This window comes from Sorex fumeus, unplaced genomic scaffold (assembly GCF_029834395.1).
Source record: "Sorex fumeus unplaced genomic scaffold, SorFum_2.1 ptg000034l, whole genome shotgun sequence".
In the NCBI taxonomy this organism is placed as follows: domain Eukaryota; kingdom Metazoa; phylum Chordata; class Mammalia; order Eulipotyphla; family Soricidae; genus Sorex; species Sorex fumeus.
This window is the reverse complement of record NW_026606091.1, coordinates 34,290,925-34,312,517: the sequence shown is the minus strand read 5'-3', so window position 1 is coordinate 34,312,517 and position 21,593 is coordinate 34,290,925. Positions and strand designations below refer to the sequence as shown.

The 21,593-nt window shown below is 42.7% G+C and overlaps 1 protein-coding gene across 2 annotated transcripts in view; it reads right to left on the bottom strand.

Annotated features, from left to right (window-relative positions):
• The window catches only part of TGFBR1 (transforming growth factor beta receptor 1), a 60,951-nt gene extending 39,702 nt beyond the window's left edge, over window positions 1-21,249 (bottom strand). For both annotated transcript variants that reach the window (XM_056117065.1, XM_056117066.1), the window contains exon 1: window positions 21,118-21,249. In XM_056117065.1, coding sequence (XP_055973040.1) covers window positions 21,118-21,211 — 94 coding nt within the window. In that variant the 5' untranslated portion in view covers window positions 21,212-21,249. The remainder of the gene's footprint in view (window positions 1-21,117) is intronic.
• Window positions 21,250-21,593: the final 344 nt, after the last annotated feature.

Here is a 21,593-nt window from a genome sequence, read left to right as displayed (position 1 = left end):
AATCTTCACTGAAAACTGTCAGTTCATGCCAGGAAGTTTTAGTAGAAGTTTCAAATTATTGCAAAAATAAATCAGAGAAATTTCGATGTTTGAAGATTTTGGTATGACATGAAGGACTGTCAGAAGCCAAACATCTAGCTGTCAGAGAAAATGACAACAAGAAAAAGAGACAGCAGGGCCCTTGAGGTTATAATCATTTCCCGTGAATTATACAGATCGAGGATCAGAGTGATACATTTCAAGTAGAAATTCTGGTCTCAGTCCTATCTAAAGGAAATGTTCATGGTTCAGAGTATCTGGAGGTCACACATACTTCTAACTCCAGAGCTACCAAGGACGGATCCACAAGCCCAGGTAACTGGGTGGGGAAATGGAGAGGCCTGAGAATAGTAAGAGCATGACATAGATATTTCTACTGTTGGTTTATAAAAATTAGAACCTTTGTCAAAGACTAGAAAGATGATATCCATATCTACATCTCTCTCTTTCAATTGCACACTTCCGCATTTTCCTTCTTCTCAACCCTCAATATTTGTTCTTGCTATCCTCTCATCACCCATCTTCCTCCATCAAAAACCACTAAAACGTCTTTTTGAAATTCAGGAATGAAATCCTTCTAGTTGGATGCAGTGTTCTTTTTTAAACTGCTTTAGTGTATCAGACACATTGACATACCTTTCCTTATTAGTTTACATGCCACTATACTTTCGTAACTTAATTCCACACTAAGCCCTTTGCTCTATCTCAGCTTTGTATCTCTAAACTTGCCAACCTTCTAGTTGGGCTACAAACTATGACTTTCAATAACAGAGTCAACATTTAAAAAAATTTTTAAAAAAACACAGATTTATCCTTACTCCTGTCCAAAAGAACTCGGAAGCACCCTTCTGCTGAGACAACCCAGTAGTCAAAGAGCAGACTAAATTCCAGTCTTTTTACCACCCAGCTTCACCAGGGAGGAGCCTTTTCTCCCTTACCCTGCCCCACTTTGTAGTACAAAAATGACTTACTACACAGGGGAAGAGTGTGTCCAAGTGGTACGAATATGCACCCACAGTCATTATCCAAAGTGCCTAAAATGCAGAAGCTCTTTATTTTGTAGGCAGTCACTACATTTAAAAGCAAATCACACCACTGCTACCAAAGGCAAAAAGCAAAGTTGATTAGGACAAACCCCTTCAGTCCTAATGTGAACACCTTCACCACCTCCCTCCCCAAGCCCCTTCCTCCTCTTTCCTTCTAAATGAAACTCATTTCTCTATTTTCTGTTCACACAACCATACAGTCCTCTCATCTGTCCTCTCTTCCCTTCCCTTCCAGGAAAAGCACACCAAAGAGTTCTTCTCTTTTTCTTCTTCTCTATAAAGAAAACTAAAAGCCCTGACTTCCACTCCCTCTAGCCTATAGCACTGTTCCTCAGTGCTCAATCATAGTTCTCCTCAACACCAGTCCTTTGAGGTTACCAAATAGGAAAATACTCAAAGTGAGCTTGTCAAAATGCTGAAAATGCTCAAAATGCTGAAAACCCTCTTCCAACACAGATAACACCCACTGATTTATCCAGACTTTTTTTTTTTTGCTTTTTGGGTCACACCCAGAGAGCACAGGTGTTACTCCTGGCTCTTCACTCAGGAATTACTCCTGGCGGTGCTCAGGGGACCATATGGGATGCTGGGAGTCGAACCCAGGTCTGTAGCGTGCAATGCAAACACCCTACCCACTGTGCTATCACTCCAGCCCCTATCCAGACATTTTTCTAGATAAATTCCATTTACTTCTGTAACATTTGAAACATTTTTAAAAGCACAGGGGGCTGAGCACATACTTTGCATGCAGTAGTTCCAGGTTTGGCTCTGGCATCACAGGGTCACCAGAGCTACAGCAATGCTTAGAGTGGGGAAAGGACCCAAGCACCACTAGGTGTGGTCCAAAGTAAAATAAAAAACAAGACCTAAAAGCATCATTTATAAAAATCTAAATAAAAAATTAATAAATACCATTTTAAGTATCTAAAAAATAAATTAAAAAAATAAATAAAAGCATCACAATTTTTTTTTCACATCCAAGATTTTTTTTTTATTTACAAATTTTTGTGCTTGGGTTTCAATTATACAATGATCAAATACCCATCCCTCCACCAGTGCCCATTTCCCACCACCATGGATCCCAGTATCCCTCCCACACCATCCCCCCATCCCACCCTGCCTCTGTGGCAGGGCATTCCCTTTTGTTCTCTCTCTCCCTTTGGGTGTTGTGGTCTGTAAAAGAGGCACTGAGTTGCAATTATGTTCAGTCCATAGTCTACTTTCAGCATGCATCTCCCCTCCTGGGAGAATCCTCTAAACACCCTTTATTTGGTGCTCCCTTCTCTATCTGAGCTGCCCTTTCTCCTAGAATGCCCGGCTGGCCTCTAAGCCATGGAATAATCCTCCTGGTACTGATCTCGGCCATTCTTGGGTATTAATCTCCTACCTTGTTACTTTATGTCCCCCAGATGAATGCAATCTTTTTATGTCTATCCCTCTCTTTCTGACTCATTTCGCTTAGCATGATGCTTTCCATGTAGTACCACTTGTATGTAAATTCATGACTTCATCTTTTCTAACAGCTACATAGTACTCCATTGTGTAGATGTACCATCACTTACAATTTAATAGGCAACTTATTTGGGAAAAATGGGGGGGGCACATCTAAGTTCACAGTCACTTGTTTATCTCTCCATTCCCTAGTCTCCTAAGCACTATAAAAACTAGCTTATTTAATTATTAACTGATACCAGAGAAAAGCAGTCTACGAATGGGCTTTCTGAATGGCAAGATGTGATTTAGTGAGGGGGTATTAACTCATTTATGTTAAAATACAATAAACTACACAGGAACAAGATAAAGATACTTAGCAGATTTGGAGAATCTGTATAACAACAGATTAAAAAGAAGTCAACATCATTTACTGTTATCTGTAGAGATGGTGACAGTGGAGTCAGAGGGAGAAGTCAGCACCCAATCCCACAAATGTCCATTATAATAACTAATCAGTAAGTGTTACTTGAAGATCAATCTGCCATGTAAATATGTTGGAGGATAAAAAAATTAACCAAAGATGCTTAAACTGAAAGTTACCCTACTCATGGAGACAACCACTTCATTTTACAAATGTAGCAACTAAGCCTATTTATCTTATTCCAATTCAAAAATCAAACTGTGAAGTCAGGATGTGGTACATTTTGTTTCATCTAAAAAAAAAAATCCCTCATTTTTCTAACCACAGCGTCTTCCTGTATGGTTACCTGAAAAGATTATGACTTCTCTGTCATTGAAGACATTTAAGCAGAGACTTAATAACCAACAATGTAAACAAAAAGTTAGTCTAAAACTTGACAGTCCTTTTAATAGTAAGATTCTAGTACTGATGCAGATGAGAGAGAAATGTCAGTAGGTCCCTGAAAATACTGACAAAAGATACCCAGATTCAGAGTTGGAAAGTAGAAAGGTTTATTGGAAAGAGAAAAGAAAAGAAGTTTCCCAAGTGGGGAGAAACTTAGTATAGGACTAAGTTAAAAGGGAGTTTGATATGAGCCCTTTTAAAGGCTCCTTGTATTCCTTATCAGTTGACAAGGATTTACAAAAGATACCAGCAAATAGCAAGGACATCTAGCTGGTCTAAATCTCTCTGGGCATTTTTGCCCCTTATCTTAAGTCTCCCTGTCGGTCAAGGCTTCAGGACTGAGCTTTATGGACCTGAAAATCTCTGACCACTAGGGCAGGGCTTTAGGAATGAAATATGTCAGGTCAGTGGGAGAAAGGTGGCAAGGGGAAACTGTGGCTTCTTTCTTCACTGGCAAGGGGAAACAAATATTCCAGGCCTAACTGCCATTTATCTCAGTTTTCCCATCAGCCTATATTCCAGGATTGATCAGCCTAGACTCAAGGATTGCCCATTATCTTACTTTCCCTATCAGCCTAGTGCCCAGGGCAGAGTTTTATGCTCCTGGGAAACCCCTGGAATGCTGAAAAAGAACCGTGGGGGTAGGATGTGTATCAAGTTGATGAGGGAGAGATGGAACATCTGGAGAGAGATGTTAGCACTGATGTTAAAGTGGTTTCCTCTGTCACTGGCAAGGGAAAACTCAGGTATCCTCTTTCAGTACTTTGCAAGTTACAGTAAACATTAAATAACCAAACTTTCATTTCAAATTCAATGTAATATCCTCATGGGACAATTACAGAAGTATACTTTATTTTATATTTCCATTACACCTTAAACGTCCTCAAGTCAGAGATTTGAGTCAATGCTCTGTGCATCTCTACATCCCTAGATCCTAAGGCACAGGACAGTATGTGCTTCATAGTCAATGAATGTTTCTTTAGCACATGGGTGGAGTGCTATAGCCAGGGTTGCCATTACAATAGTCAAGCAAGTAAAAGTGCTTTCACATCATCTTCACTACCTCCATTTTTTAAACTACTGCCCTATCTTTTAGGGCTATCCCTTTTGTTTGTTTGTTTCTGGGCCACACTCAGTGGTGCTCAGGGTTTATTCTTGGCAGGCTCGAAGACCACACTGGGTGCCAGGGATGAGTAAACTTCATACAAGGCCAAGTGCCTTGCCCACTGTACAATCTCTCCAGCCCCAAGAACTCTCCTTTTAACTAGCAAGATTCCCAAGAAGGGCACCTCCATTGAATCTACTTGATAAAACATATACCACAGTCCAGAATAATGTTCTTCCTTAAAAGAGGCAACTCCACAGTTGTTTTTGTTTTTCTTTTTGGGTCACACCTGGCGATGCACAGGAGTTACTCCTGGCTCCTGCACTCAGGAATTACTCCTGGCGGTGCTTAGGGGACCATATAGGATGCTGGGAATCGAACCCGGGTCAGCCGCATGCAATGCAAACGCCCTACCCGCTGTGCTATTGCTCCAGCCCCAACTCCACAGTTTTAAAACAAAATGAACATACTCTGTAACCCCAAAAGAATTTAATGTATCTTTTATGTGAATATAAATAGGCATACCAATCAATAAAGCTGGTTAAATGATACCACTGTAAAGTGGAAGGCCATATAGTCCTGTTTTAAATGTTGTCTTCTGTGTTAATACAGACTCATGACAAGATCTAGTAAGCAAAAATCTGCATAGTGCAGACCAGTATATTTGATTCCAAGGATGCAAACTGGGTACTACAGAGGAGTGGATTGGGTGTTCTCACTACAGACCCTTCCCTCCACACTTTTTGAATTTTGAAAAACATGACTGGTTTACAACCATTCAAAATTACCTTAAAAAATTTAAATGCTTCTCTATGTTCCTCCTTCCCCTAACATTTTTCAAAACTAAAACTTAGCATACTGATTCATGGACTAAAGTCACTTCATGCCAATTTCAAAACTTCAATTTTTTTTTCTGGAAAATAATATAGGAAGAGTCTTCTAAAAGCTTCTTTCAATCCATTAATCCAGCTTTTTAGGAAACAATAGGGGTTGTAATGCATGCATACAGATATTCATTACTGCATTTAGGGTAGAAAACATCTCTGAATGACAATAAGGCAGTGACAATACATTATGATATAATCATAAAGAGAATACTAGTAATTAAAGCTGGCATTTTAGAAGCATATTCAAGGAAAGGAAATGGTCACAGTATGAACATAAAGGGCAGGGGGTTATAACATAACCATAACTAAGCTCCTATCAAACTCTCATTTTCATTTCAGTTCAGTGAGTTGACAGGATATTTATGTATAGAGCAGATGTTTGTATTTTGTCTTACTCTGACCTCCAAAAGAAATAGAGGGGGGAAAAAAAGAAACAAAATAGAGAAACATCTATTTCTGATGGTGAGTGCTAAAATAAAAACTGAATTTTTCCCCCTAATTTAAATGTTTTTACACTCATTCTTTTTAGATTGTATTTTAACTAAAATAAATGGGTATAACACGTGTTTGGTAGTTTTGTGGAACTCAGAAGGAGAAAGACTTAAGTTTGAACATTCCTTTGCAAGTCAGCAGCCTCTGAGTACTACTAAGAAAATGGTTTTATTTATTTGAACCTATATCCTAAAACTTTTAGCAGTACCTTAGAATGGGATAGAAAGGTATCTTAGAAGGGTTAAATCATTTATAAATATAGTTAGCATAATGCCTGTCACATATAATAACATGCACAAAAATTCATTATGAACTCCTTTAACAAGTGTAGGACCAGAGAGATTGGCACTTTCCTTGCACATGACAGACCCTGGTTCGATCCCTGGCACCACATACGGTCCCCCAAGCACTGCTTGGTATGACCCACCCACCTTCTCCCACCAAAAAATAAAACTAAATAAGCATTTATTTGGCACCTACTATATGCCAGTAACTGTTCTAGATACTGGATAGAGATTCAGAGTGAGCCTTTTGTACAACAGGTGTTCACACACAGCTGGTGGCTGTGTGGCAGGAAACCCATGACAGTGCCAGGGATCACAGACAGCTCTCCCTGTGACAACTGCACTCTGTGCTAGGGATCAAAGTGATGCTTGCAAACCATTAGCCATGAGCCATCCCTCTTTTCCACTAAGACTTTTATTTTTTTATCATTTATGAATATACAGAACTTAAGTGTCAAATAGTTCTCGAAGAGGTCTACAAAAGGAAGAGGTAGCAACTCTCCACAGAAGAAATCACACTTTCTACTTGTAAATGAGTGGTTCTAGATTCTTAGCTGTCATTCCCATCCCTCCTGGAAAAGGGGGGGAAAAAATCACTGAACTTACCTAAAAGAATATAGAGACTTGTGAAAAACCTCGGACTTTGTGAATCACACAGATTATAAACAAACTTTACTTTTCTTGCCTTCGCTGGTATAAAAAGGACAATTGACTAGAAAGATAAAAAGAGTGGGTAGCATACTTGCCTAGCATGCAACTGACCTAGGTTCAAACCCCAGCATCCCACAAGGTTCTCTGAGCACAGCCAGGAGTAATTCCTGAGTGCAGCATTTTCTCTGAGCATAAGTGAGTGTGGCCCAAAAACAAACATAAAAATAGACAAAGTATGCCATTCAATTATGTTTGCAATGCCCTGGATGAATATAGTTCAATCAGACCAAGCAAGGGCGGAAAAATCCAACCTAAAGAAGCTTTAATAATATTTGATGGCTTTCTTACCCCCTGAATCTATGAGTCCTCCCTCAGGGCATGAGGATGCTGCAAGCCTCTCTGCTCAGAGGAACACATCCTTAAAAACAAAACTACGGGTATGTAAAAATTGACACTCAGAAGGCACTAGGACCAACCTAATGCATTTTTTCAAAACTCAACAGAGTGATGGCCAAAGACTGCATCAGAAATATGTGTTTTAAATTGCTCATAGTATTGCTAATATCCTAAATATTGATGTAGGCTTCTGGTACAGGGCTAGTTATTAAAAGATCACTGTCACTGTCACTGTCCTGCAGTTGTTCATCAATTTGCTCGAGCGGACCCAGTAATGTCTCCACTGTGACAATTGTTACTGTGTTTGGCATATCGAATACATCATGGGTAGCTTGCCAAGCTTTGCCGTGCGGGTGAGATACTTTTGGTAGCTTGCCAGGCTCTCCAAGAGGGGTGGAGGAATCGAACTCGGGTCAGCCATGTTGGCCGCTTGCAAGGCACCCACTGTGCTACTGCTCCAGTCTATTAAAAAATAAGAATCTAAACTAGAATTAGTGTATAAAATGATGCAACGTGTATACACAACACAGATTAGTGACACCTATACTCAAGACAATAATTATTAGGCTCTTGCTTTGGTTTGACTATTTTATATATAGATAGGCTACTTTATATTTTAAATATTTCAATTTGCTCCGTGAGATTTTCCCCTGTTCCAGAATCTCTAACTTAAAGAAGATGCAATCACCCAATAGCTTGGAACAACTATTTCCTTAGGGTACACCATCTGTTTGCAACATACAGTTATTTCTGAGTCAGTCAGTCCTTATAAAGACTCTCCTAAGGTTTCTTCCCAAGTCCAACACGCAATTTACGTTCCTTCCCTCCTTCCCATTTTAAAGAAAGTGCATGCTGAATCTAATAAAGCTTACAAAAAGTGTGGAAAGGTCACAGCTAAGGCTAAAGAGACTTGTGGATAAAAGGATGAAGCTGAAGAAATAATATATGTTCATAAGAGCAGAATGACTGATCTTATAAAATATTAAAAAGAAAAAAGAAAAGAACAAGTAGAATGAACCACATAAGAGAAAAAGCAGAACCATGAAAAGGAAACAAAGAGAGTATGCCATGCTAGGAAAGTAATCTATAGCAGCACTTCTCAACCAGGGACCATAAACTCTTCCTGTAGAATGCCAGGATAGTCTAAGTTGAAAATCCCATAAATAAGGGGTCACAGCATGAGCTGAGAGGACCAACTAGTAGAATAAAGAGCAACCAGTAGATCAGGGACAAAAGAAAGGAAAGGAGGGCAGAAGGGGGCTATGATCAGAAAAAGGCTGAGAAACACTGATCCATAGATAATTAACCGGCTTATTCACTGTGGTAAGGAATTTCACAATGCAAATGTACAACTATCAACTGTAACTTTTCAAAGAAGGTTTGCCTGTCCTTTCAGAGATCAGTAACAGAAAAATATCTAAGATGAAGAGAGACTATAGATTTTAGTCCACCACCCCCCCCCCAACATTTTCTGCTTTTCTGGATTATTTTGTTGGGGGGGAGGCACAACAGGAGGTGCCAGGACTTACTCCGGGCTCTGCACTCAGGGATCACTCCAAGCAGTAGTCAGAGAACCATATGATGTGCTAGGATTAAATCTGGGTCAAAGCAAGTGCCCTGCCTACTGTTGTATCTCTCTGCCCATCCCCTTCTCTGCCCAATTTTTTCTGATGAACAAAAAATAAAAAACAAAAAACAAAACATGTGGGGCTGGAATGATAGTACAATGTTTGCCTTGCACGAGGCCAAACCAGGTTCAATTCCCAGTATCCCATATGGTGCCCCCAAGCACCGGCAGGAGTGATTCCTGAGTGCAGAGGCAGGAGTAACCCCTGAGCATCGCTGGTGTGACCCAAAAAGAAAAAAAAAAGCATGTAAATACACAAATGCCTACCACCCAAATCCTCAATGGACAAATCTATAAGGGGTCTGATTTGATCATATTTTAAAAGATCTTTCATAACTTTTAAAAACCCTTTCTCCATAACAGACTGATTTTTAAAAGAGGGCTGCTTAGCCAAAGAAGTTCCATCAGGAGAGGAAGTTGGATTCCTGTGTAGTCATTAGCTGGCTCAGGACCCTGAAACTGGCCTGATTATTCTTAAGTACCACATAACGTCAAAACCCCAGTGCCCTCACCTGTAAAATGAAGTTGTCAAAATGACAGTCAACGTCTCCTCAGTTCTTTCTAGTCTAAAATTTCTATTACTAAATAAAAACAATCTTTGTAATAACCATCATTTTCTCTATGTATTTCATGGAAGCATGCTAAATTTTTACATGCATAAAATCAACTGGTATTCAGTTTCCTTAAACTTTTTGACATGCTACATTCATGGAAATCGACAACTGTTTTCAGTAGCATATGGTTACTTTGACCTATTTCCAGATGTACTTCCGCTCTACGTATTCAGTATTCTTTACCAGTGTAAATTTTGCATTGCTTTGGTGGAATAGCTGGAACAAGTAATCAGAAATTATCTTTCCTTGTTGAGAAACACAAGTAAACTCTGACCTCTGGTTTGTAATTTATTTTCCAAATGTGAAATGAAAGAAAACAGCTACAATTACTTTAACTTGTTTATTTTGGTAAAATCATCACATGTAATTATTGTTGAAGTAATCCTACAATACACAATCTTGATGTTTTTATTTAAATCTGCTGCACACTGAATAACAAAATTAAAATGTCGGCTTTTCAATTGAAAAAACTATTCAAATCAACAGCCATGTGCTAAACAAAGAGACTCAATTAGAGCACATTATGATTTGGGAACGAATACATCAAAGGAGGGGGAAGCCCACACATATATACTGTGTGTGTATTCCAGCAAACGAAATCCACAGTGCTGCTATTCTATCTCTAGAGGCCTCTTCAGGTTCTACTACCTCTTCTATGCTCAGTCCTCCCAAGTATGTATATTAGTCCTTGTTTTTAGTAGAAAAGGCTATTTGTTTTTGCTTCATTCCCGTGGGAACTCTTTGTATTTCAATGCATATTTAAAGATCTTATATTGTAGAAATGTAACAGGATACCTGCACAAGGTGTCCTAGCACTATAAATACACTCTATTATGTAACCAGTGAGGTTGACACCTAGGGCATCTAAATGGAATGGTTATCCTGAAGCAAGGGAACAAAAATTAAAATTAAGGAGGCTCAGCCCTGTTGGTTAGAACAAGGAAACACAAACACCTAAAGCAATTCAATAACTGCAGAGTAATAGAGGAAAATTAATCCATTCGAGTCAAGGAAAGGGAAAACCCAAAATTTTCGCTTTATGTCTTAATAGCTCTTATGAAAAGCTTCTAGAATAGATTCTGGTTAAAAGCAGGGAGAAATTTGTTTTGCTTTCAATAGCACTGTAGCACTGTCCTCCCATTGTTCATCTATTTGCTTGAGCAGGCACCAGTAATGTCTCACAACAAATTGTGAGACTTGTTGTTACTGTTTTTGGCATATCGAATACGCCACGGGGAGCTTGCCAGGCTCTGCCGTGCGGGTGAGATACTCTCAGTAGCTCACGGGGCTCTCCAAGAGGGATGGAGGAATCAAATCCGGGTTGGCTGCGTGCAAGGCAAACACACTAGCCACTGTGCTATCGCTCCAGCCCTTGTTTTCAATAAAATCAGCATTTTTCTTCCTCAAAAATGTCTACTTTATTAACATATTCAAGTATCTTTCCATAAACTTTGAGGGTCCTATATGACCTTTACATATAGGCCCATCTCTGTGGGCAAGGGTAATAATTGTTAAATGAAGTCATCATTCCTAAGTTCCATCTCCCAGAAAAAAGGTAGCTCGGTAAACAGGAAACCCAAGCAAAGATGCTCGCCAGAGCTCACTGACTAAAACCTGTCTCAAGAAATGGCTGAGTTCACTCAAGGGTAGTACTCAGATGCCAACTGGAGCTAGCCAAAACATAAGGATATGAGAAACAGTCCCCAAGTCAGGTTGAATAGTTTAATGGTACACTCTAGTCATTACCCTTTAACTTTTAGTAAAACTTAAATTTATTTTTTAAAACTTGCTAAAAAATTGAGTTCTGTGACTTACAATACTGTTAAAGACGGCTCCCTATGCTCATAATTCCAACACCACAGCCATCACCAGTGTACCCACTCTCCTTCACACCCAAGGTTCCCAGTAACTCTCTTTCAAACCATTCCCACCAAACAGAGCAAAATTTTATGTGAATGTTCCAGTCTTACAATGTCCATTCCACTGACAAAAGGGTAAAACTAATGTGTCCGTCCCTGTGTCAGAGCTTTCGAGAAGAAAAATGATAAGCAGAAGCACTAAACTGAATCTACCATGTGGCAAAGAGGAAGCTCGAAAATAAGTAACAGGGTCTCCATGTTCAGAGTCTCCCTTTCTACTTGGAGATTCTCCCTGCAGTCTATGTGTCCAGGCTGGAATTTTACTAAGAGGGTAGTGGGGATGGGGGGAGAGGGTGGGGATGAAGGGGGCTATAGAACGACAGTCTCATCAGAACTGGAACGTGAAATGTTCTTGCTGCTAGAAAACTCACAGTCAACTACTATGCTCATCTGTAATAGCTTTCCTGAGGCAAAAGAGCATGCAAGTGTTCCCTCTCTCTGTTCTCCTTTTACTCACTGGCTCTTAATACTCACTGGCTCTTAAATTTGTTTTGATCATAATGTATATGGCTTTATTCCAAGCTTACTGTACTCTGTAAGAAAGTTAGAAAAGAAAAAAGTTAGAAAAGTAAGAAAGTGAGAAAGTGTAGTACTTCATGGCAGTGACATCTAACTCCTCTTCCCCCCCCCAAAAAAGTAAATATTTAAGTAAGTTCCACTTATTGAATAATCACTGGTATCATATAAACAGAACTATATACAACCTTCTTGGTCATCCTTTAAATTAGGTGTTATAGACAGATGACTGGTTAAAGAAACTTTGGTACATCTACACAATGGAGTACTATGTAACTGTTAGAAAAGATGAAGTCATGAAATTTACATACAAGTGGTACTACATGGAAAATATCATGCTAAGCGAAATGAGCCAGAAAGAGGGGGATAGAAACAGAAAGACTGCATTCATCTGGGAAACATAAAGTAACAAAACAGGAGACTAACACCTATGATTGGCCGAGATTAGTACCAGGAGTTTTGCCGCATGGCTTGGAGGTCAGCCACACACTCTAGGGGAAAAGGGAGCTGCGATAGAGAAAGGAGCACCAAATATAGGGTGTTGGGAGGATCCTCCCAGGATGGGAGAAGCATGCTGAAGGTAGACTAGAGACCAAACATGATTGCCTCTTTTGCAAACCACAACACCCAAAAGGAGAGAGAGAACAAAAGGGAATACCCTGCCACAGAGGCAGGGTGGGACGGGGGGATGGGGGGTGGGAGGGATACTGGGACCGTGGTGGTGGATAATGGGCACTGGTGGAGGGATGGGTGTTTGATCATTGTACAACTGAAACCCAAGCACAAAAATTTGTAAATCTACAACTGTACCTCATGGTGTTTCACTAACAAAAATTTTTTTTAAAAAATGTAAATGATGGAGAATGGGCACTGGTGGAGGGATGGGTACTGGATCATTGTATAACTGAAACCCATGAACAGAAATTTGTAAGTCTACAACTGTACCTCATGGTGTTTCACTAATAAAAATTTTTTTAAAAATTAGGTGTTATAGACTCCCAGACAAGTAAGTCTTGAAGAGATATACTGATTAGACTTTAATTCTAAAGACATGAAAGCTTTTACATAATATATATATTTACACCTATAAAATATCAAATTTCTGAGAACCAGGTCATATGACTTGAATGTGGATTCTTTCAAAACTTGTAGCACTGTAGCACTGTCCTTCCATTGTTCATTGATTTGCTCGAGCAGGCCCAGTAACGTCTCCATTGTGAGACTTACTGTTACTGTGTTTGGCACATTGAATATGTCACGGGTAGCTTGCCAGGCTTCGCCATGTGGGAGAAATACTCTCGGTAGCTTGCTGGGTTCTCCAGAGGGGCAGAGGAATCTAACCTGGGCCAACCCGGTCGGCCACGTGCAAGGCAAACGCCTTACCCACTGTGCTATAGCTCCAGCCCTCAAAACTTGTAAGAAAAATAAAAGTTTGACCCCCCAAAAAATAATAAAGATGGTATAGAAATACAGCTACACAGCATAGGGCTCATGGAGAGAAATGGCAGCCGGAAAATTTCACAAGCAAGCCATCAGGGTGATAGGCAGGGCTAGGAGACAGTGACGATGACACCTATACCATCACAGTCTTGACTGGAAGCCAGTGGAGAAAGAGCTGGCCCGAAACAGGAACTTGTCTCTTCCGTTTCTGCCAGCACCCAGAGCCAAGTCCCAAGACCCAGGAATCCAGTCATATTATTGCAGAGAGAGCAGCCCATCCTGAAGGCTAATTTCAACACAAGATCCCACATTCTCTGAATATATACTTCTTTGGCACTGAAGGAAGGGCAACAAGGCCAGGGGGACAAAGCATAAACCTACACTGCAGGAGCGAAGGCATCCCAATGACTGACCAGACAGCCCCAGTTCCCAGGAACCAATAACTCAACTGAAGATGGCTACTTAACATACTGGAGTCCAAAAGGAAAGAAGAACAGAGGACAGGCCAATGCTACGATTATTTTTTTAACACTTGCAATTATGTTTGGTCTTGGGTGACTACTGAACAATTCCACTTGGCTATTCTATCTTCACCTCAATGTCAACATACCAATCAGTGTTTATTTCCTCTAGTTCTTCCTTTAGCCAAATTCCTTACAAGTTAAGAGTATTACAGAGTTGTAAAAATCTTGAAGTCTGGTTGGGTTTTTTGGTTTGTTTGTTTTCACAGAAATTTTTGTACATGGCCTTTTTACAGAGAAGAGCCATTACCATCATTCAATGAACTTCCTGAGAACCCGGCTGCACCAGCACTTGTCATGTGTTTTAGATGCACAGGTGAAGATGGAGATGTCCTTTTTCATGAACCTTATATTCTAGTAGAAATTACAAAAAATATGAACAAGAAAGCAGCAAAGACTCAAAGACAATGGCAAATTTAAGGTGATCAGAATAAGCTTGGTTGTAAAAAAGGAGACACTGAGTTAAGGAGGTGAATAAGGTTAAAGTGGCCAAGCAGACAGGCAAGCAAAGGGCTGCAGGCAGGGGATGAGCCATGCACAGGACTCACCATGGACAACTGCAATGTCTGCACTAGGATACTGTTACCGTCCCTGGTGCTGTCAGACTGATTCTGCTGTCCCCACACCCGGTGCCATCAGCCTGAGTCAGCCGTCTCCCTGGGCAGCCACATTCTACCCACAGCCTCAGTGTAGGAGCCAGACAGTCTCCCTCTACAATAGAAACCAACCAACCACCTGATTTTCAGGCCTACAATTCTGAACCACTTTTAACGTCATAAACTTACACTTCTCTTCTTAAAATTCTTGAAACTAGTATGCTCCTTCTTCACCTTATCTTCTGCCCTTCCTAAGACCATTTTCCCTCTGCCCATACCAGCATCAGTTCTAAACTCTCTCCATTCTGCAAGGATCAGAGACCAAGTCCTACCATGACATACAGCAGTTTCTGTGGTGGCTATTATTGAATTTCTAGAGGTCTTGAAAGCAGGGTTGTCTTTTACTTCTATATGTTCCCCTGTTAAGATTACTAATTTTATTTAGTAATCATAACACTGCTCTCACTGAAAGGAGCTATTTCTTCTACAAGTTGAAGCTCTTTGCTAATTTAATTAACACTCTGACTTTGGTAATGTTAAAATAAATGAGATGACTAATGAGGGTTTTGTTATACTTTTGAAATATGCATGGAGTTTTTAAAAAATGTTATTAATGGGTTATGAGGAGCTTTTTCTATTCTCTCATATTTTCAGTTATTTTTGGTTCTGTAGGTATTTATCCTTGAGAAGGAATTTACTGCAATACACGTAAATCAATAAAGTACCAAATAACCAACAATCACTAGTCTCATCAGAGTTCATGTACTGTCTGGTTCATGTACTGCCCAATTACAGGATACTGCTGTTCACTTCTGTTCTATCTACTGGTGTTATCTTTCAATAAATGAACTTCTAAGTAAAATCTGTAATATAAAATATTAATCTGAGGGGGGCAAATCCATAGTACAGTAGGTAGGGATGCTTGCCTTGCACATGCCCAACCTGGGTTCAATCCATGGCACCGCAAGCAGTCCCCTACCAGGAATGATCCCTGAGCTCAGAGCCAGGAGTAAACCCTGAACATCAGCAGCTGTGCCCCCACCTGCTCCCCAAAACAAAACTAAACAAAATACTAACAACTTAGGAAAAAAGCTTACGAGAGCTGAAAAGACTCCTGAGAAAGAACCAATGTTATCAAATTTTACAGTTATCTCTTGAGTACTGACAACTGGAAACTAAGATTTAGAGAATCTTTTGGAGCCAGAGAGATAGTTCAAAGGGCTTGTGTACATGCCTTGAATGCCAGAGGACTAGGTTGGGTGCTCAGCACCAAAGTCTCCTAAGCACTGCCAGGAGCAACCTCCAAGCACCATGCCAGGAGTAGACTGAGTACCACCAGGTATGACCCAACCACTTCCCCCCAAAAAATGTATTTTGGAAACTTATTAACATGCAAAAATTAATTAGAATAGAAAAAATTAAACTATTCTATAACTACCAACCAGGTCAGGTATAAAAATTAAATGAAACCAAATGGTAGAATGCCTGGCATATTCTTAGAAGCTGATGCTAGTACACTGAATTATCTATAAGTGACAAATTAACTTGTATTTATATGCTGGAGGTTATATTTTAGGTATAAAAAATAATCTTTTATAACATATATTGTATTTAGTGCCAAAATGAAAGAGTAACTTTCTAAAAAGCAAGCTCTTAACTATAAATTGGATCCATAAAAGCAATCAGAGCTGGGCGAAGAGACAGCTCTGGGGTAAAGGTGCTGGCCTTGCATGGAGCTGGCCTTGGTTTGATCCGTGGCACTGAATATGGTCCCCCCAGTACCACTACGGGTCATCCCAAGCACAGAGCCAGGAATAGTTCCTGAGCAGCACTAGGTGTGGCCTAATAATCAAACAACAATGGACAAACAAAACCCATCAGTCTTATTTAAGAGTTTGTCTAAGGCAATGTTTTCCAAAGTGAGGCATACTGTCCTCTGGGGTCACTGTGGTTATCCAGGTTGAAACAGCAGTAGCAGGTTAGGTGAAATTGTATGTTTGGGGGAGCCGGGAGAGCACAGGGGAGAGAGTTCTGTTTGCTGTTTGTTTCCTTAAAGAAGGCAGATTTCAGGAGGGCACTGAATAATCTTCCCCCACCCCCCACCGAATTGGGAGCAGTAGTCCAAGTAAGTTTGGGAACTCGGATCTAAGGGGGGAAAAAAAACCAAAACACAAAAACCTGTGTGAGTCAATCATAAACTTCTACCAGAAAAAGTAACCAGAAGAAACCCCTTTGTATTATCTAGGTCAAAGCTGCATGGGTAAAACTGAATCCAATTTAGAACAGCAGCAAGCCTTAATATTTGTGGAGACTGTTTGGATTGATATTGGGTGAATTTTGTGAAGAAAAATCATTAAATATTGCCCTAGGCATTGATCAAAATAGACCATAAATTCTGAAAAGATTGCAAGTTTTCCTGAGCCACTTCTTTGGAGCAAAGCATATAAATTCTTGAGAAACATGCCAACATCTGCCCTCAATTCCAGAAGCAGGAAGTGAAGATGGACCCAATCACATGATTATCAAATCACACTCCATCTGTTCAGAGAACGTTGATTATGTAATCCATGACCAAGAAAGCCCAACAACAGGCAAAGAGTCTGTCAACATCTGCAGAAGGTACTGAAGAGACACATTCTCACATCAGTAAAGCCATCATAGGACACTGGTGCTTTTTCCTTCACAAGACATGAACAAATCTCATGCAATACTACAAGTATGGTACTGCATTTGGGTATCTATTTTAGCCAGGCCTCCACTCTTTCAACAATGAATGGTTCTCCCCATATGAACAATCTTTACCTTCCTACTGATTATTAAATCAGTTTCCTCATTTAATTTCAACAGGAGAGATCCCATCTCAGTCCTGTTCAATCCTAAAAAAATCCCCCTCTTCTCTGAGTCTCGGTTTTGTACATGTATAAACTAAAAAGGATTAAGGCTTTCACTATTAGAATGCATGGTCCTAATAGGCATGCCAATTAATCTCTCTCCATTTGACTTAAATTACCTATTTAGTCTCCACACACATATATTGTAGCATTTATAGAGCTGGGGAAGGAGAAATAATAGCAGTTAATACATCAAATTTCACAATATAGAACAAAGGAACCTAACGGTAAAGTACAAATTGCCAGCCAATTGATTAAAGTTTTAGTTCTAGGCTGAAGAGTTAGTACAGCGGTTAAGGTGCTAACCATGCTCATGGCAAACCCTGCTTCAATCGCTGCACTGCAGATGGTCCTCTGAGCACCACCAGGAATGATCTCTGAGCAGAACCAGGAGTTAGCCCTGAACACAGCCAGATATGACCCAAAGCCAAAAATAAATAGTTTTTAAATAAAGTCTTTAAAAAAATCTTAGTCCTTTAGGTCAGTTTAAGTAGGAAGACACAGCTTATAAAGAGAATTTAGGCTTCACTGAACCCCAACTATGCCCATCAGAATTCTAGCTATTTTTCAAAAACAAATTTAAGTCCTAAATAATCTTAAAAACCTCCAACATGCCAACATCTGCCCTCAAATCATACTATTTCCCTCTTTGGACACTGAGGCCTCTACGCAGGGCTGACATTAAAAATATTTAACAACTGGCATTACAATGGTACCAAGTAATCAAAAAGATATCTGACCAATCAAAACACACATGGATCAATAGGCCTGCAACTGAACAATTCTACCTATTACTAACAACACCAAATAGCACCCTCACACTCCAATGCAATATTCTCATTGATCTCCACAATCTGTAATTTAAGCAAAGTAAGTATCATCCCGATTTTCTGCCTAAGTAGAGACGAAGTTGAGACTAATAACCAACTCTAATAACCAGCTCCTTCTTTCATCGCTTCATACTTTTCCTGATTATAAAGAATTATCCATTAGTTGTTATATAAAGTATACTATAATATGAAGCAGTATAAATACTTTTAAAAAAAAGACCATTAAGCCAAATTAATGGAATTAGTTAATCAGCAGGCATTTAACTGGAACAAAATATAAAAGAGCTAGGAACTCAGAGCAAAAGAAAAGGCATGCTCCTTGCCCTCTTGGCACTTAAAACATGTTCAAGAGGGTAGCACATTAAACAGTGCAAAACCGTAAAAAGAGACAACACAAGCTATGCTATACCATTGTGTGTATGTGCGTGTGGGGGGGGGGGGGGGAGAGGAGAAGTTCTGTACAAACAGTACAGAAAGGCCAGGATGGGAATTCCTCTCCTCACACTTGATCTCAAAAGGGACAAAATTAAATAAGCAGTGAACAAAGTGAACAAGCTGAAGTCTGGACTCCATGGGAAACCAGAGAGGGACTGAGTGTCTGCATTAGGGGCAAGTGAGATCCAGAGTTGAATACTCAAGAGATGGCCCTAATCATAAGCTCCAAGTCTACAAGCTGAATACAAATGGGAAATCTTGTAAACCCTCTCTGGGGAAGGCTGAGGCAGATTGGCCACGCAGTAGCCTATAGAAAAGTCTCCAAGGGAGAGAGAAGCTCTGGGAACGGGGTAGATCTGAGGAATAATAGGCAGGATTAAACTGGACGCTGTCTTCAAAGAGGAGATGCTCATTCTAAAGAGCTGGTTGTTAGGCATGTTTTTAAAGGAAAAAAAAAAGTTGTGAAATGGCAGAAAGGACACACACAATAATCTCACATGGGCTGCACATATAGAAAACCCGGTACAGAGCTGTGTGTGATTGCTCTAGAGAAATCAGAGGACTAAGCAACTTACATCCAGACAATAGGAAACAATTGAAAGCTCATAAAGAGGAGGACAATGCGTAAGTATTGAAAAGCTGCTTTAGGATGCACAACAGGATGGACTGAAATCATCAAGTTAAGCAATGCAGGCAAGGCAGACCAAGTGTGGACATCTGGACGGCCCCATGAATGCGAATGCAGGCGGCAAACACCTCCAGGGCATCACTGAGCAAAGTTCTGGGCATCCCTGAAGCCCAACACTGTTGAATGCAGTACAACTCTGTCAGGAGAGGGGGAAAGAATGGACTAAGCTATCCGAGGAATTAGTGGCCTTTGAGTTGGTGCTATTCCTACTTGCTACTGAACCATGCCAGTCCCTGGACCTTTCTACACTTGCAGCACACCCCCTCCTTAAGCCAATGCTCCTGTGTTGGGTATGAGGGCAGGGACTCCTGGGGACCATGGAGGATAAGAGCATCTGACTTACAAATGAGGATAAAAATCTAAAAGTAAACAGCACAGCTGAACTGTTTATCACAAAGGATGACAAAGAAAAGTGGGCGCTGCCAGGAAATCTGTTGCGGAGAAGTTGGAGAAACAGCCCTGGGTGCAAATCCTAATGGCATCTCACAGAACGGGATACAACCCTCCTCCTCCTCCCACTCGCCTCAGTTTTCTCATCTATGCAATGGGACAACGCTAGATCTGACTGAAGGCTTCTGAGGTAGAAGCTGTCTGCCTCGGGGAGAAGGTAGAAGACAGATTAAACTCCTGTCTTTTGGTTGCCCTCACGCGCCTAGGTCGTGTTAAGTTCTTAATAAACAGAAGCTCTTAGTAATAACGGGCACCCTTCATCCGGAGTGGGTTTTTGTTAAAAAAAAAAAATACACACGTGCTGTTCAACTTCAGAAACAAATGTCGCGTGCGATGGACTCTAACGGTTTAAGTCGGGATGCTCGCGAACAAAGCTCTTCAGTCCCCTTTCCTAGGAGCCTCCCTCCTCCGCCCACGTAATAAAAAAAATGTATTTCGGTAAAACACGGAGCACACGTCCCCCCATGCCCACCCCTTCACTCACACACACACACACACACACACACACACACACACACACACTCACTCCCGAGCTGGAAGAAGCCGCTCCACAAAACCACCGATTCAAACTAGTGTCCCTCCAGAGACCGATCGCCGCCGGTGCGGAAATAAAAGCTGCTGGGGATCGATGGAACCGCCGAGGGGGCCCGCCCGCCCGCCCGCCCGCCCACCCCGCCAGCCGCCCCATGCAAACAACGCGGGGCCCCGCGCGGCGAGAAAGGAGGAAAAAAGGGAAAAAGAAAGAAGAAGAAGACGAAGAAGAACTGCTAAGTTTTCTACTCCGGGTGGGGGAAAGCACGCCGCAGCCTTCCGGGCGCTCCGCCGACGCCCGCCGAGCCGCGACCTCCCGCCCCGCTTCACGCCCCGGGCGCCGCACACAAAGCGCTCGCCGCGGCGGCCCTCCCCAGAGTGCCCCCCGCCCTCGGCCCCGGGCCGGCCCCGCGGGGGACCCTGCGGGACCCCCGCCCCGCCCCAGGCGCCGAGTCGGCCAGGCGGCGAGCGGCCTCCCCCTCAGACCCACACCCGCGGCCGGGCGGGCGGGCGGGGAGCGCGCGCGGCTCGCGCTCACGGGCTCCTCAGGGAGCAGCCCCCGACTCGGGGCCACTCGGCCGGCCCGCCTCCCGCCAGACCCCAGCCCGGCGCGGCCGCGCGCGTCCCCCCGCGCCCCGAGACACACACACACACACACACACACACACACACACACACCCGCTCCGCCGACCCCCGGCCCGAATCGCGCTCTCCGCCGCCGAGGGCTCGCGCGGCCCCGGCCCGGCCCCGCGGCCGCCGCCGCCGCCACCTGCGCCCCCGGCCCCGCGCCATGTTTGAGAAAGAGAAGGAACGAGCCAGAGGCCGGGCCCGGCCCGCGCGCCCCACAGCCGCCCGCTCACCCGCGGCTCCCGGGACCAGCGTCGCCGCCGTCGCCAGCACGAGGAGGAGCAGCCGCAGCAGCCCCGGACGCGGAGCCGCGGCCGCCGCCTCCATGGTGCCGCCGCGCCCCGCCGCCGCCGCCGCCGCCTCCGCCGCCGACGCCTGTGGCCCGGGCCCGGCCCGGCCGCCGCCTCGCCTCAGCAAGCCTCGCCTCGCCCCACCTCCCCCGCCGCCGCCGCCGCCGCCGCGGCCTCGCTCCGGCCCTTTGTATCGGCTCCGGGGCCGCGCGCCCATTGGCTGCCGGGCTCCCGCCGGCCCCGCCTCCCGGCCCGTCTGCCCGCGGCCGAGTGGGACCCAGCCCGGAGCCCCGCCCGCGGGCTCCCGGACCAGCCAATCCCAAGCCCGGGCCGGCGGGCCGCTGGCCACGCCCCCTCAACTCCCGGGAGCCCTGCGCAGCCAAACCACCACCCGCGCTTAAGAGCGGCGGCTCCAGGCG